The 13,145-nt window shown below is 46.2% G+C and overlaps 1 protein-coding gene across 8 annotated transcripts in view; it reads left to right on the top strand.

The window, feature by feature from the left end:
• The window catches only part of UTRN (utrophin), a 2,010,688-nt gene that overhangs the window by 1,911,348 nt on the left and 86,195 nt on the right, over window positions 1-13,145 (top strand). For all 8 annotated transcript variants that reach the window (XM_069606729.1, XM_069606726.1, XM_069606725.1 and 5 more), the window contains one exon: window positions 2,853-2,918. In XM_069606729.1, the coding sequence (XP_069462830.1) occupies window positions 2,853-2,918 (66 nt within the window). The remainder of the gene's footprint in view (window positions 1-2,852; window positions 2,919-13,145) is intronic.

Raw genomic sequence — 13,145 nt, 5'->3', positions numbered from 1 at the left:
TGTTAAGGTGTTGTCTATGCTTTTCTTTTAAAAGCACACGTGGAATGAACAGTGATGGGACACTGTTTGAGTCTCATCACTTGATTATGATGCAGTTATTTCCTCATGCAATGGAGAAAAGGAAGTGTTCATTGTTTGTTACTGAGTCTAGCCGACTGTTGGGGAGAATTCTCATTAGAATTCTCATTTCTGTGCTAATTCCCTTCAACCTTAGAGACCCCCAGCTCTTGCTGGACTTTAGGACTTTTTAATTTGAACCCTGGAGTGATTGAACCCTTTTTCTCACACTCTTATGTTTTTTGTCCTGATTTTGGATTATGTGTTTCCACTGTTTTTGGAGTCTGACAAACTCATAGGCATCTACTTTTTGTATGGTGACACAGAGCACCTTCAGTGCAGTGTCACAGAGAAATCCTTTAGATTTCTCATCAGGTTTAAATACCTTTTCTTGTGTGAACTACAGCTCCCAAGAATACTCCTTCGACTTCTGAAAGGTTGTTGCATTCGCTGGACGTTGCGCATGCCCTGAAGTTCTATGTTGCACGCACGAAGGACTTTTGAAAGACTTATCAACCAAAATCGATGAAAAGTTGAGATGTGTATTGCGTGTATGTATGTGTTTTGATTTGGCGGGTGGAGGGGGTCGGAGCAGGGAGGAACAATGGGAGGTTTGGGGGATAAAACCCCCTAATGTAAAAAAAAAAAAGGAAAATCGCATTTTAAGGTCTCAAGAGAAAAAGACCCTTACAATGCCGGTTTTCCTAACAAAAGAAAATCGGTCAACGTAAATCTGTCTTTTTCTCTTGAGACCTTTAAAAAAAAAAAAAAAGAGGTCTATTCACATAGAACCCTTTGAACAGTTATCAATGTCCACGTTGTGGAGTCAGAGAAGAATCGATAAAAAAGATCATCATAGGTAATCACCTACAGAGTAATATTTTTGCCAATGGAATACCTATTTTGCCGACTTTATGCTCCTTAAGTTTTTTCCCTTTGGAATGAACAATGACTTAAAACCGCAAATGAAGTGTAAAGTGTTAAAGTATTCCACGTGTCTCCATCGCCTGCTTTTAGTCTGAATTCTTTCAAAGTATACATTCCTTTTTTTATATTTTATTGTATTTGGTTAAAAAAAAAACTTTACAAAAAACACATATGAAATATCATAAAATAACAGTACATACATAGTACATTAATTCATTTTTACATTCATATAACATTTCAAATTTACAATTTAAATTACTGATATATTGCCCATTATTTAAAAAAACAATTTAATTTGAATTAGTTTACAGCATCAACTGATTACCGCTTCAAATTCAAAACGAGCAGGTTCCTTTTCCACAATCTTTAAAAGGTTTCCTAATGCTAAAATTAATGGGTAATGGGTGCCGGTCATGAGTCGATCACATAAAAATTCAGTGCAGTCAACACATTCTATATTAACAAATTTCATCAATGTGAGTGATCGTGAACTTTTAAAATAAGAACATTATAGCATTCCATTATACAGGTATTGTGGCGGTTTGCCTTTCAAAACATGACTTTTTCGTCAAGCCCAGAATAACTTGGCTCAATAAATATTAAAAACGATGCAGGTTTTGACAAACCATGTACACAGATATTTTGCTTTTGGTCTACGGATAACATTAGTTGAAGTTGTTGTAGTTGACAAGTTCTCTGTTGAGAATAATGTTGTGAATAAAACATAACTATGGCGACAGGAGTGGTGCTATACATGTAGCGAGCTGTGTAAATGCAAGCGACGCACAGATCTAGCCAGCTCCCATAGAGGTTTGGAGGATATGGTGGCTTATTTTAAGAAATGGCCCTCCTGATGGTTGGCAGGGGCTATTTTGAGATTCTGTGTAAATATTTTGCACACAAATGAGACCTGCTTTTTGTAGCAGATGCATGGGGTGGAACACTCCTCTGTCGACATTGTGCATTGGAAATCAAACCATTCGTCGTTCATCTTGTAATAGAATGGGAATCATTGCGTAACTTGCGCCTTTTATGCTCTGCAAAATTTTGGATGATATGAGACGTATTCCCTGGGTAAGAATACGGGAGCAATTGTTTGAAGCTACCTCACTCAGTAATGCACTGATTCAGTTGTTATCGCAGATTGCTTTGATTGTGTTTTTTTTTTTTAGAGGGAATGAAGTGTTTGAATCTTTTATGTATTAATTTCTGAGGTTTTTGTATAACTTGTGTCATAGATGTGAATTTTATTGTAATTTCTTTATGCAAAGTGGCTAAAATGTATTTTAAAATCTTCGTAATTTCTTTTATGATGTGTCAAGGTTTTAAATTATAAAAGCAAATGCTTTAAATAAAAAAGAAAGGATAATGCTGTTATGTTCTTGTTTTATCCCATAGCCCTCTCCGTGCTCCCCTTTTGCATCCCTTTTATAACTTCCCATGTTTCAATGATCGCTAGTATATTTTTTCACCAAATCTTTGGGTTGGCTGAAAGTCGAATTTGTAATGTGTGACGAACACTTCTCGTGTACGGTATGGGCCCAATGTGCAAGTTGCAATTTCAGCACGGTTTTCTTCAGGCACTGTAGACTGCCACTAGAGTAGCACTATTTGACAAGATAACAGGTGTTTGCAACCTAATGAGGCCTGTAATCCACAGGAAGGGGATCCGACCTGTCAATTAGTACTTCCCTTCCATGCAGTCTCTGTGGTGCCATGAATTTTTAAAAGACTGTTCAAGTACTTGCTGCAGGTTAATCTGTGGAAAGTCCAGCTCGTAAATTCTTCATTGAAGCTCGCTGGCACAGCAGAGCCATGTGCAAAGGTGCTGAAGTTAAGCAACATGTCCCATCTTTCTTCGCTTTCAGGCTGGCACACATGGAAAGGACGAATGGGTCCCTGCTCACGGACAGCAGCTCCACCACAGGAAGTGTGTAAGTAATTCATGCAATTAGTGCTGCCAGCGGAGGGCATTGTGGTTGATTACAGCTGTCTAGAGTCATTTCCATTGATTAGTACGTTGAGTCGGAGTAGCAATCAGCGTCCGTAATAAGCGAGCTGCCGCTGAGCCATTACGAAATATGAAGTGTTGCCTGCCTGTCCCAAAGTTCTATTCATTCAACGAATACTAACATATTCCCATTCTCTTGATATGTGTGTAACTGTTAGGTGCCGTCCTGTGTGTATGTAGCTTATGTTTTAGGCTCCCTTGGGTAGTGTCATTAACACAAGTGCATGTAAAACTGTCCTAAAAAGCCTTTAAGAATGCACAGCCTGTGGGGGTCTCCTGGTGACGTGCCTTCTTGACAAATGATGATTGGGGCACAGTTCAGTGACTGGGCTCTGTCTTTGAAGGTCTCTCTGATTTTGTCCTGCATGTTGCATGTGAACAAAACTTCTTGAGTCGAGTGAAGGAACTTTCATAAGAATGTTAGACATTTCTACGAAGATAACTAGCACAACATGTGTTGGCTGCCTCATGTATTATGGACCTTGTCTTGCAGTGAGCCAGTTGACTATATAGAACTAAAGGAATAGTTCTTCTTTTAAACCTTTGCTTAAATGCATATTCAGCTGAGCTTTCAGTGTCTTGCTTTGTGCTATATTATATGTGTTGCCATGCAGTGATGTAACGAGCAGCAAAACGTCTGGGGTGGTGGAGTTTAGCTGGAAATCAGAATATCTGTTCCAAGTAGTTTCCTAGGATTTCAGAGGGAGGGTTCAGTCCATTGGCCAGACTCTGACACCCTGATTTCAGCCAGCACAAAAGAGACGCCCCACCTGCAGAAAACGGATAGGTTTCCCATTGTGATCCCATAACTAAACCAGGATGTTGCCTAGTCTAGGCTTTCCCAAGTCATTTTTTTACACTGCAGTCTGTTCCCAATTACTTGAGGACTACCCTTGCTCACCCAGGATACTGCAGTCCATAAGGAACATGCAAGTGTGCTTCAAAACCCCCACTTTGACACCCAAGCACATCTGGTATAATCAACATGTTCAAAAGCACACAGGTGGGGTGGGCATGGACATTGACCAGAAGTATTGAAAATTGATGAGAACTTGGGCAGATTTATCCCAAACTGGTACTCCCACTTAGAGAGAGAGACACTCTATCCAGTTGAAAGGAAGCTACTGGAGAATTAGACACATGGTGCCTTTGTTACTTTACAATTCTACCTTTATAACTGCTTTGTTGTGGTGTAGAGTCGCACCTTTTTCACAAAAGTGTGACACCTATGGTGTCACAACCTTTTTCTTGTGCATTGCTTTTAACTATCACCAGAAGCCAATGGGGTTGTGCATAAGGCACACTGGATTCGCATGTAACTGGGCACGTTCTAAGCGAGCACACAGCTGCTGCCTTCCTATTGTCAGTCCCTACAGCCTCCCCTCGCTCCCCATTGGGCCCAATTACTTCCCCGACTTACACTGGAGTTCTCATGCAGTTCCTCCTCAGCCTCTGCAGAAATAGAAAAGGGACTCTGCCAGAACTTCCATAACTCCTACATCCCATCCCGTTCACTCCATACTGTATGGGCGCCCTGATACAGGGACGGGACCAGAACGATTTTGCCTGCAAAAAATGCAATTTCCCCTTTAAATTTAGAGCGTAACTACGCCCCGTAAACCCTGCACACAGGCAACTTACCCAAGTCATCTTTTTCCGCTCAGACAGGACTGAACATGCCTTGCGCCATCGTGCACATTTTTCCATGTCCTTTTCTTCACAATTCGGCCTACGGCACCTTGCTCCCCGACGTATGTCAGCTCAGAGCATGTTTTCTGTGTGCACATCCTGCGAGGGATCCTTTCCGGCTTAAGAACCCCATTTGTTCTGTATAGAGTGTATGTGAGCTGATCACTGGGAAGCAGGTGCAAGTGGATCTAGGTCACCTGGCCTAAGCCTCGCCCACCTGGTGCCTTCCTAGTTGCCGCTTTTTTTTCACTACTTAGCAAGCCCCACCCACCTGGTGCCTTCTTGCCTGCTGCTCTTTTACCTACTTAAGGAGCACTCCAGCCTCTTTTACTTTGCAGCTGGGGAACAGGTGCAAGTGGATCTAGGTCACCTGGCCTAAGCACCACCCACCTTCTTAGTCCTGCCTCTTCCTTCCTGCTCTTAACTCTTAGATCAAGGGCATCTTTTGCCCGGGTGTTCGGAGCAAGGGGCAGGCAAAGAAAAGGGCAATTCCTGTTTGGACCTGTTCGGATCAGGAGGACCCAGGGCCCGACCCCCTGCTCAGACAGCAGGTAAGCATGCACCAACATATGTTTACACCCTCTGTCCCCACAGGCCATCTCCACCCCCTCTGGTCCCCCTGTGATGTTCCTGTGTGCCTCCCCCCTTCTTGCACACAGTTGTTGCCTGTTTTGCTTGATTCTTCTACCCTGCTTCCCCCCCAGCCGACTTCTGCAGGAGTCTGTCCTGATACATTCTGGTTTCATGGTTTCACCATCACTGTCTTGTGGCCAATGCTGGATTTGACTTTTATGGACTTTATGGATTCATGGTGCGTGACCCTTTCTCATGCTGAACTTCCTTTGCAACTTGCACTCATGGTAGCCCTGAATCATGATGTTACCATCTTCATCTTGTATCCTGGCTTGCAACATTATGTGTTACTACTGTCTTCTGCAATTGTATTCGCTCTCCCCTCTTGCTTCTCCACTATTTTTGACGTCTTACTCTCTGTTCTCTCCTCCTCTCCCCTCTCCCTTTTTCTATCTCCTCCCCTTACTTTCTTCTATGCACTTACTCTGTCAGAATTGTCCCTGGACCTAGTATGATGGCAACCTCGTCTGTCTCCTCCCCTCTCCCCTTACTGTCTCCCCCCTACCCCCTCCAGCACTATCTGAAATGTTGTCTTGCCTAGTACGATAGTCGCTTGTTTTGTTCCTTCCCTCCCTTTCTGCACCCCTCTCCCTCACCTTTTGTTTTTCTCCGGCTCTACCAGAAATGTCATCAGGCCTAGTATGGTAGTCACCTGTCTGTTTACATTTCCTTCCCACTCTCCCGCTCCCTTCCTTATCTATGTCTTAGCTCTCGCACTATCTGAAATGTCGTCAGGCCAAGTACGCTATTAATTTCACATCCTTACTGTTCATGGCCTGTAAGAATGTCATTGTATTTTCCCTTGTTCCCTCCCTCCCTTGCCTTGAAGAGCTTTGCAACACATTGTGTGTAGGCGCTATATAAATAAACTATAATTCTTGCACAGCATGTGACACACTTGCCCCAAGGTACCTGGAGAACCGTCTGTCATGGTGGAGGGAGATCTTCTCGCATTCACTGCCTGAGCATCTCAAGGCCTTCACTTGACAAACCTCAAGACAGAAACAGTTAAGTCACATTTTTTTCTACGGCACCTCAACGTGGAGACTCCTTCCCAAGGAGTTCCTCCACTGAGAGGAGCCCTTGAGACTCTTGACACCGGCTCTCGGCCTGAGGGCCCTAGGGCTACTGGTGTACACAAAGAGGGTTCCTCAGGCTCTACCACATGAGACGCTGAGGGGCCAGCTGGTCCTGCTAACGTACTCCAGTCTGAGGGGCTTCATAGCTCCAATACCAGGCTTAGGCCTCAGGGGGCACCTGTACGTGATAAGACTACCTGATGGGAGCCTGAAGGCAATAAGACTCCCAGAGCTACTTCCCTGTGGCCTTTGGTTAAACTGGAGAAATTCCCAAGGGCACCAACGATCCTATTAGTTGGGGCGCTGCACTGAGCAAAGAGCCTCTGGGTATCTGACATAGACATTGCCCAGATATGGCGGCCAAACAAGTAGACACCCTGGGCGTATATCAGAGGAAGTAACACAATATTCTGTGGGTTCATCCCCCTCAGAGGGTGCTAGGCAGATGCTCGTCTCCGATGGCACAGATGGGTCAGCGAGATTCTGGAGCAAGAAGGGAACGGCATCAAGTTCAGTCGCTGTGGTGCACTTCATATCCCTTATCCTCTGGAAACGTAACTGAGCCTAGTGGCTGCCATGCCAGATATGCCTCAGAAAGGCTGCCTGCTACGTATACACCAATGTCCACAGCGGGGTGGCTGCTGCGTCACAGAGACCCATTCCTCAATCATCACCTCAAGCAGCATGTGTAGAAGGTTATTTCAACCATTTTATGCAGTTTATGAGGTCACAACAAATGACCAGCATTCTAAAAAATCTAATTATGGAAGTCGTACCTCAAGTTCAACTGCAGAGGCTTCGACCAGAGTCACTATTGATGGCCAAGATGCCTTCTCCACCTCCTGTGTGGGCGAAGGTTCCAACAGTGCAGACAGCTCCTATTGTGACGCAAGCTCTGCCAGCACCTACCCAGCCACTTGAGCCCACTCCCCAGAATGAGCCTCCGGCATCGGGTACCCAAGAGGGAAAGTCTCCACACAGAGACACTAAAGATGAGGATACGTCATCTTCTGCTAAGGTGTTTAACGACTGCATGGAAGGACTGGCTGAATTCCTGGGAGTACTGGCACCACATCCGAAATAGCAGGAAGCAGGCACGTTGTCTATGATTCTAGCTCTAAGAACAGCTAACAGCTCTGGCATACCATTGCAGAAAGGTGTGCTGATGGTTGCTTAAAGGTTGTGGTCTAAGTCTCACTCGACTCTGTCGATAAACGCCTCGACTCCAGGTTCAGACAACTGTAGGGTGAAACTGTGCTGTTGACAGCTCATCCCAACTGAATTCCTCAGTGGTAACTGCAGCCTCCTTATATTCAAAGCCCTCTGCAGGGTTGGCTTAGCGTCATCTTCCTGTTTATCCAGAGGACAAACTTCTGGAATCCTTTGCCAGAAAGGTGTACCTAGATGCGGTCTTGCACTTCAGATAAGCAAATGTGAACACATTACTGGCTGCAGCTAATCAGAAGCTATTGAGAAGGATTCTCTCAGATCTTCCTATCGAATGGCGGGAGTCTTTAAAGAAGGTGTAACGGAAGCAAAAGTAATTGCTCAAGACCCGCTGGTGGCTTTGGTGTCTCAGATTGACACAGCCAGCAGGGCCATGTATATTGGCACAGACGTGAGACGCTCAGCATGGATGCATGCCACTAAATTTTTGGCAGATGTCCAGGATAGAATATTGGGCCTTCCTTTTGAGGGAGCCCGACTTCTTTCATTCCTCTACAGATGAGGAATTTACCAAGAAAAAGACAAACACCCAGACGACTAAATCCCTCGCGATCTTGTCTAGTCCTACGCCAAAGCAATTCTCATATGTGTAACCGAGATCTGACCAAAGAGCATGATTGGTGGCTTTGGAGGCTTTCAGGACAGGAGGGCCAGGCAACCTGACCTGTTCGCCCAGTGCATCACAGGAAGCAACACCGTACAGAAACCAAGGTTTCTTATCCCTCTCCTCATCACAGTCCTCGGATCCTAAAAAATAATTAGGCCGGCGTCCGGGTTCTTGATAGCCCGCTTGGGAGCAGATTAATCAGTCTGGTGTCACCTCTTACTCCTACGTCCCGTCCCCTTTCCTCTGTACTGTATGTGCGTCCCTCGCTAGGGACGTGAGATGGAAACTTTTTCACCAGAAAAAAAATCTTCCCCCTTAAATTTAGAGCCGGGCTGGGACACGGCCCTCAGAGCATGCGCTCCCCTAACTCTGCCCACTGGCGCCACTCCACCATACAAAAGCAGAACTAGGCTGGCCTGAGAGTTGTTGGACCTTTCCACCCTGAAGCTTTCCCTCCCTCTTCAAAAGTTCAAGATGGTTACCCCAGTGCTTATTGCAGAGACACTGTGCAAGGGAGACTGGATGTGCTCTCTGGATCTGAAGGATGCATACCTACACGTCCCGATTTGGCAGCCTCATCGGTCCTTCCTAAGGTTCAGGATCATGGGCTTCCATTTCCAATACAAGGTTCTACCTTTTGCCTCAAGTCAGTCCCCAGGGTCTTTACCTGGGTTAATAATGCAGTGGCAGCTCTCCTGAGGGCCCAAGGTCACCATGTCTATCCATACCTAGACGACTGGCTTGTCAGGGCGAGTTTCCCGGGGGCGGTTCATCACACCGCCTCTGCCCTCATGAATACGCTACACAAATGAATTGGAATTCTCCATCAATCTCAAGTCACAGCTGGAGCCGACGCAGAGTCTAACGTTCCTGGGCTTCATCTGGGATACCGGCTCCGAGAGAGTGTTTCCCTCGAAGGACAAGATCACACCCATGAAGAGGGCCACGGGTCATTTTCTCAGCAGCGCGGTGACCTCAGCATGGTGGTACCAGCACCTCTTGGGTATCATGGCAGCATGTCTACTGGCAGTGCCATTCACGAGGCTCAAAATGGGAAGATTACAGCTGCACTTAGCAGCCTCATGGAGATGGGAGCGGGTTTCCCAGGAGGAACTAGTCAGCATTCCTCCTTACTCTTAGATCCCGTCCCCTTTCCTCCATACTACATGGGCGTCCCTCGCGAGGGACAGGAGATGGAACCTTTTTCACCAGAAAAATCTTCTTCCCCTCTAAATTTAGAGGTGCGCGGAGGTCCAGCCCTGGGAGCATGCGCTGCTCTGACTCCGCCCTCTGGTGCCACACCTCAGTCCCCTTTTCCGCGCTGACGGGAACGGGACAAATTCACCAGCGCTCCTGAGTTTGGCTTCGGCCATGTAATTCCACGCGCGGATTCTTCCTCTATATCTTCTTTTGTCTTTTTATTCAATAGGTACTTGGTCCTCAGACACCACAGCTCCTCCCCGGCGCATGTCGACTTCGACAGGGTTCAGCAGGTGCCCATCCTGCGAAGGGCCTTTTCCAACTTCAGACCCCCACACCCTCTGCCTACGTTGCCTTGGCCCAGACCACGGTTGGCAAGCCTGTTCGGCGTGCGGCTCGCTGTCCACAAAAGCGCTAAAGAACAGACTAGCCAGGTGGAGGGCGCTCTTCCAGTGGTCTCCTTCTGAGGACCTCAAGAGTGAGAAGTTCCAGGCCAGAGGTAGGGCCTATATTTTCATCTGCACCTCGCAAGAGAGACTCCTTCCCAGGGACTGTCCTACGCGGAGGGACCGATCAGGTCCTTTTACCAACTCGCGCACCGAGCCTGTCACAGCTACCGGCCTTCGGACTGAGGGGTGCTCCGATCCTCCCGGTGCCAGGGTTGAGGGGCCGCTAGGCTCTTTTACCAGGCTTGCGCCCAAGGGGCTCTGCCCTTGTACCGGCATCATGGCTGAGGGGCTATGCCCTGTTACCGGCAGTACGTCCGAGGGGGTGCCTGAACACAGCTCTAACGACCATCGGGTCGAGGTTAATGCACCTATCGGGCACGTGCCTCACACATAACAGACTTGGCAGAGGATTGCAGCGAGCAACACGTTGCACGTCACATGTCGCAGCCACGTGGTAGGCAGCTCAACAAGATGACCAACAGGCCAGAAAAGGATATCCGTTCGACTCCTCTGCAAGACTTCCGCGAAGAGCAAGTATCGAGGTGGCATCAACCAGGTACGTGGCCTTCGGCCTACCCTTCTTATGTGCAGGGCTGCTTTCCCTTGCGTCCGTATGTACAGGGTCAGAAGCGGCCTCAGTTGCCTCTAGTAACCCCTCCAGTGCCCTCCTCCTCCTCTTCGGCCAGCGAGGACCATATCTTCGAGAGGTTCCTCTGCCTCATGAATTCTCCTGATATGGGGGCTATCATCAAGGACGCAGTCAGGGAAGTCCTTCCCGCTATTCTAGTGGCACCACAGACTCCTCTGCCGACGCCTCTGGCCCGGGCATAGCCGTCGCCTCTGGCTCCTCAGCCTACTCCACAGGCGGTTCCATACCAGCCTACGCCCCTTCCTCAGCCTCCGGCGGTGGTCCCCGTGCTCCAAACCGGCAAACACAGATTTTCTAACCATTTCTACTGATGAGCCCAGGAGTCTCTTGAAAGTCATGGCCTTTTCTGGGTTCAGACTTTCAGAGACTTTGTCCTGTGAGTCTTCTATGTGCATGCCTGCATTGCGTTGCACTCCTGAGGGAATCCCTGGGTCCCTGAAGCCCATTAAAATGTGTATGCGCGAGTGCTCTTTGATATAAAAACAGCAGGTCCTGAGAGAAATCTGCAGACAGTGGCCTAATACTGATGGACAGGTGGTCTTTGGACCTGATGCCCCTGCTTACAAGATGAGGCTGAATTCATTTTGGTCTCAGTTGCCTCTGGGCCTTTTTAGCCACCGCCTTCTGGGCAGGCTAGTGTTAGTTTATGAAATGAAAAAAATGGCGTGGCCCACCAGCACATGGCATGTGATGTTTGGCGGGAACAGAGAGCATGTTCACCGAAGATGAACAGTGATTGAGTCATCTGTATTCCACAGCATTTTCCTGCCAACATGGATGTGAAGGTGTAACGAAGTGATGGACAGGCACCAGAACCGTAAATCTATTTCAGTCCCATGGTGCATCCGTGCCCTTCATTTTCATGTGACAGTTGCAACACTCTTGGATGAAATCGGGCGCTCAACGGCACTCCCTCACGAAGCACTTGAATATACAAGTTTTTAGCTAAAAGATCATGAGTCACGAAGTTGATCTAAAAGATGAAGGGGGGGGCACAAGAATTGACGAGCATACTGTGTAATAAAGTCTAAGCGCGCTGCCCAACCGTGAAAGGAGACATACTTATCTGCTGTTCCAGCAGCAAAGAAAGAGACAGTGAGGATTAGAGGTGTTTAGTTATGAGGTTCTGAGAATTATCATTGGAAGAGGATATCACATGATGCATCATAGGGCAATCGAGTTTGGACTACAGTTATCTTCTGTTCATGTTGGGTGTTGTAGTTTTGTTGTTCTAACGTTGAAGTTTGTACTTTGCTGCCCAATAAGTAAAGCAAGAGCATAATAATAATAATGAGCCTCTGGTCTTGCCATAGAATGATGAAAACTCTTTTAGTGGGAGATCTATACAAATGTTGGCATGTGCAACGATATAATAATGAGATTTGGAATGCATGAAGTGACATGGTTCATGGAGATCAATGTATCCTTGTTATTTACAGATGGTGTGGGTGTGTCTGTGCGTGTTTATAACCTACAATCATCTAGATTAAAAATCAGAAAGTTATGTTACATATTCAAAATGGGGAACAAAATTAATACAACGGACATCATTGATTCAATTTCATGCAAAAAACGAACAAGTGCAATAATTAAGTATATGTTGTCGCCTACAGTAGATCCTTTTGAATAGTCGCAAGTGAAGCTGTCCTATTCCCTCGGAAAGGAGATGGTTTGAGTTGCCGCCAAAGCACAACAGTTCAATGTTTCAGAAGTAGACTTAGAATTACAAAATTGACAAAACAGGGGTTCAAGAGGAGAAGCCACAAGTGTGCCCCTAGACCAATGATTGGTCCTCTTTGGTATGCAACTGATTCAATTTGAAGCACAAGTATGTATGACGATTCTTGTAGCAGGGAAAGCAACTTAGGTAGACTGGTAGAAGACCCTTCCTACGGGGAAACCTATCGTAGATAGTGTGGGGGTGTTTGTGTGTGTGTTTATAACCTAGAATGATCTAGATTCTTACCTTTACTTAATAATATCCATGGGGCACTTAAATTCGATTGTCTACTGCATTGTCGTTCTCCTGCCACTTCGTTTTACCCTCAATTTTCATTCATTTCCTCTAGTGATATTTTTGCATGGCATGATGTACGTGGAACATCTTCGTTCTCTGCACGCAGAGTCTGTCAATCACTGTAAATACATTAAGTGCAGGTTTGACAACTGGCTTCCTAATGTGTGCACATGATTGACAGAAAATTGCTGTGACATGAAATGTCATTCGGCAGTTCTTCTGTGTGCTCTTGGCCTAGTGCCTTAAATCTTCATCTGATCACTTGTTGTTGCAGGCTTGTTGTGTAAATGAGGCCTGGCTGCTGCTCACACCCTACATCCAGCTTTGTGCATTATGATTGCTTCAGGAGGAGTTTTGTCATGATTGTTTCAGTGGGCTTTTGGTTTTTTAAAGTGTTTATTTTGGCTCGGATTTTAATACGTAGCTTAAGTTTGTAAGCTTTCTGAATATCCTAGTCTGGTGAAGTGTCAAACATAGCGACGATTTGAAATAGCTAGCGTTTTTTCCAAACGTGTTCACTCTGGAGACATTCAGTGTAGCAATGTTTAGTTTCTCAGATGCTGGGTACATCTCGATTCCTATAAATATTAACATCCATGC

This window comes from Ambystoma mexicanum, chromosome 4p (genome assembly GCF_040938575.1).
Source record: "Ambystoma mexicanum isolate Mex_15411 chromosome 4p, UKY_AmexF1_1, whole genome shotgun sequence".
NCBI lineage: Eukaryota > Metazoa > Chordata > Amphibia > Caudata > Ambystomatidae > Ambystoma > Ambystoma mexicanum.
The sequence above is the reverse complement of the archived record's forward strand: the minus strand, read 5'-3'. Positions and strand labels throughout refer to the sequence as shown.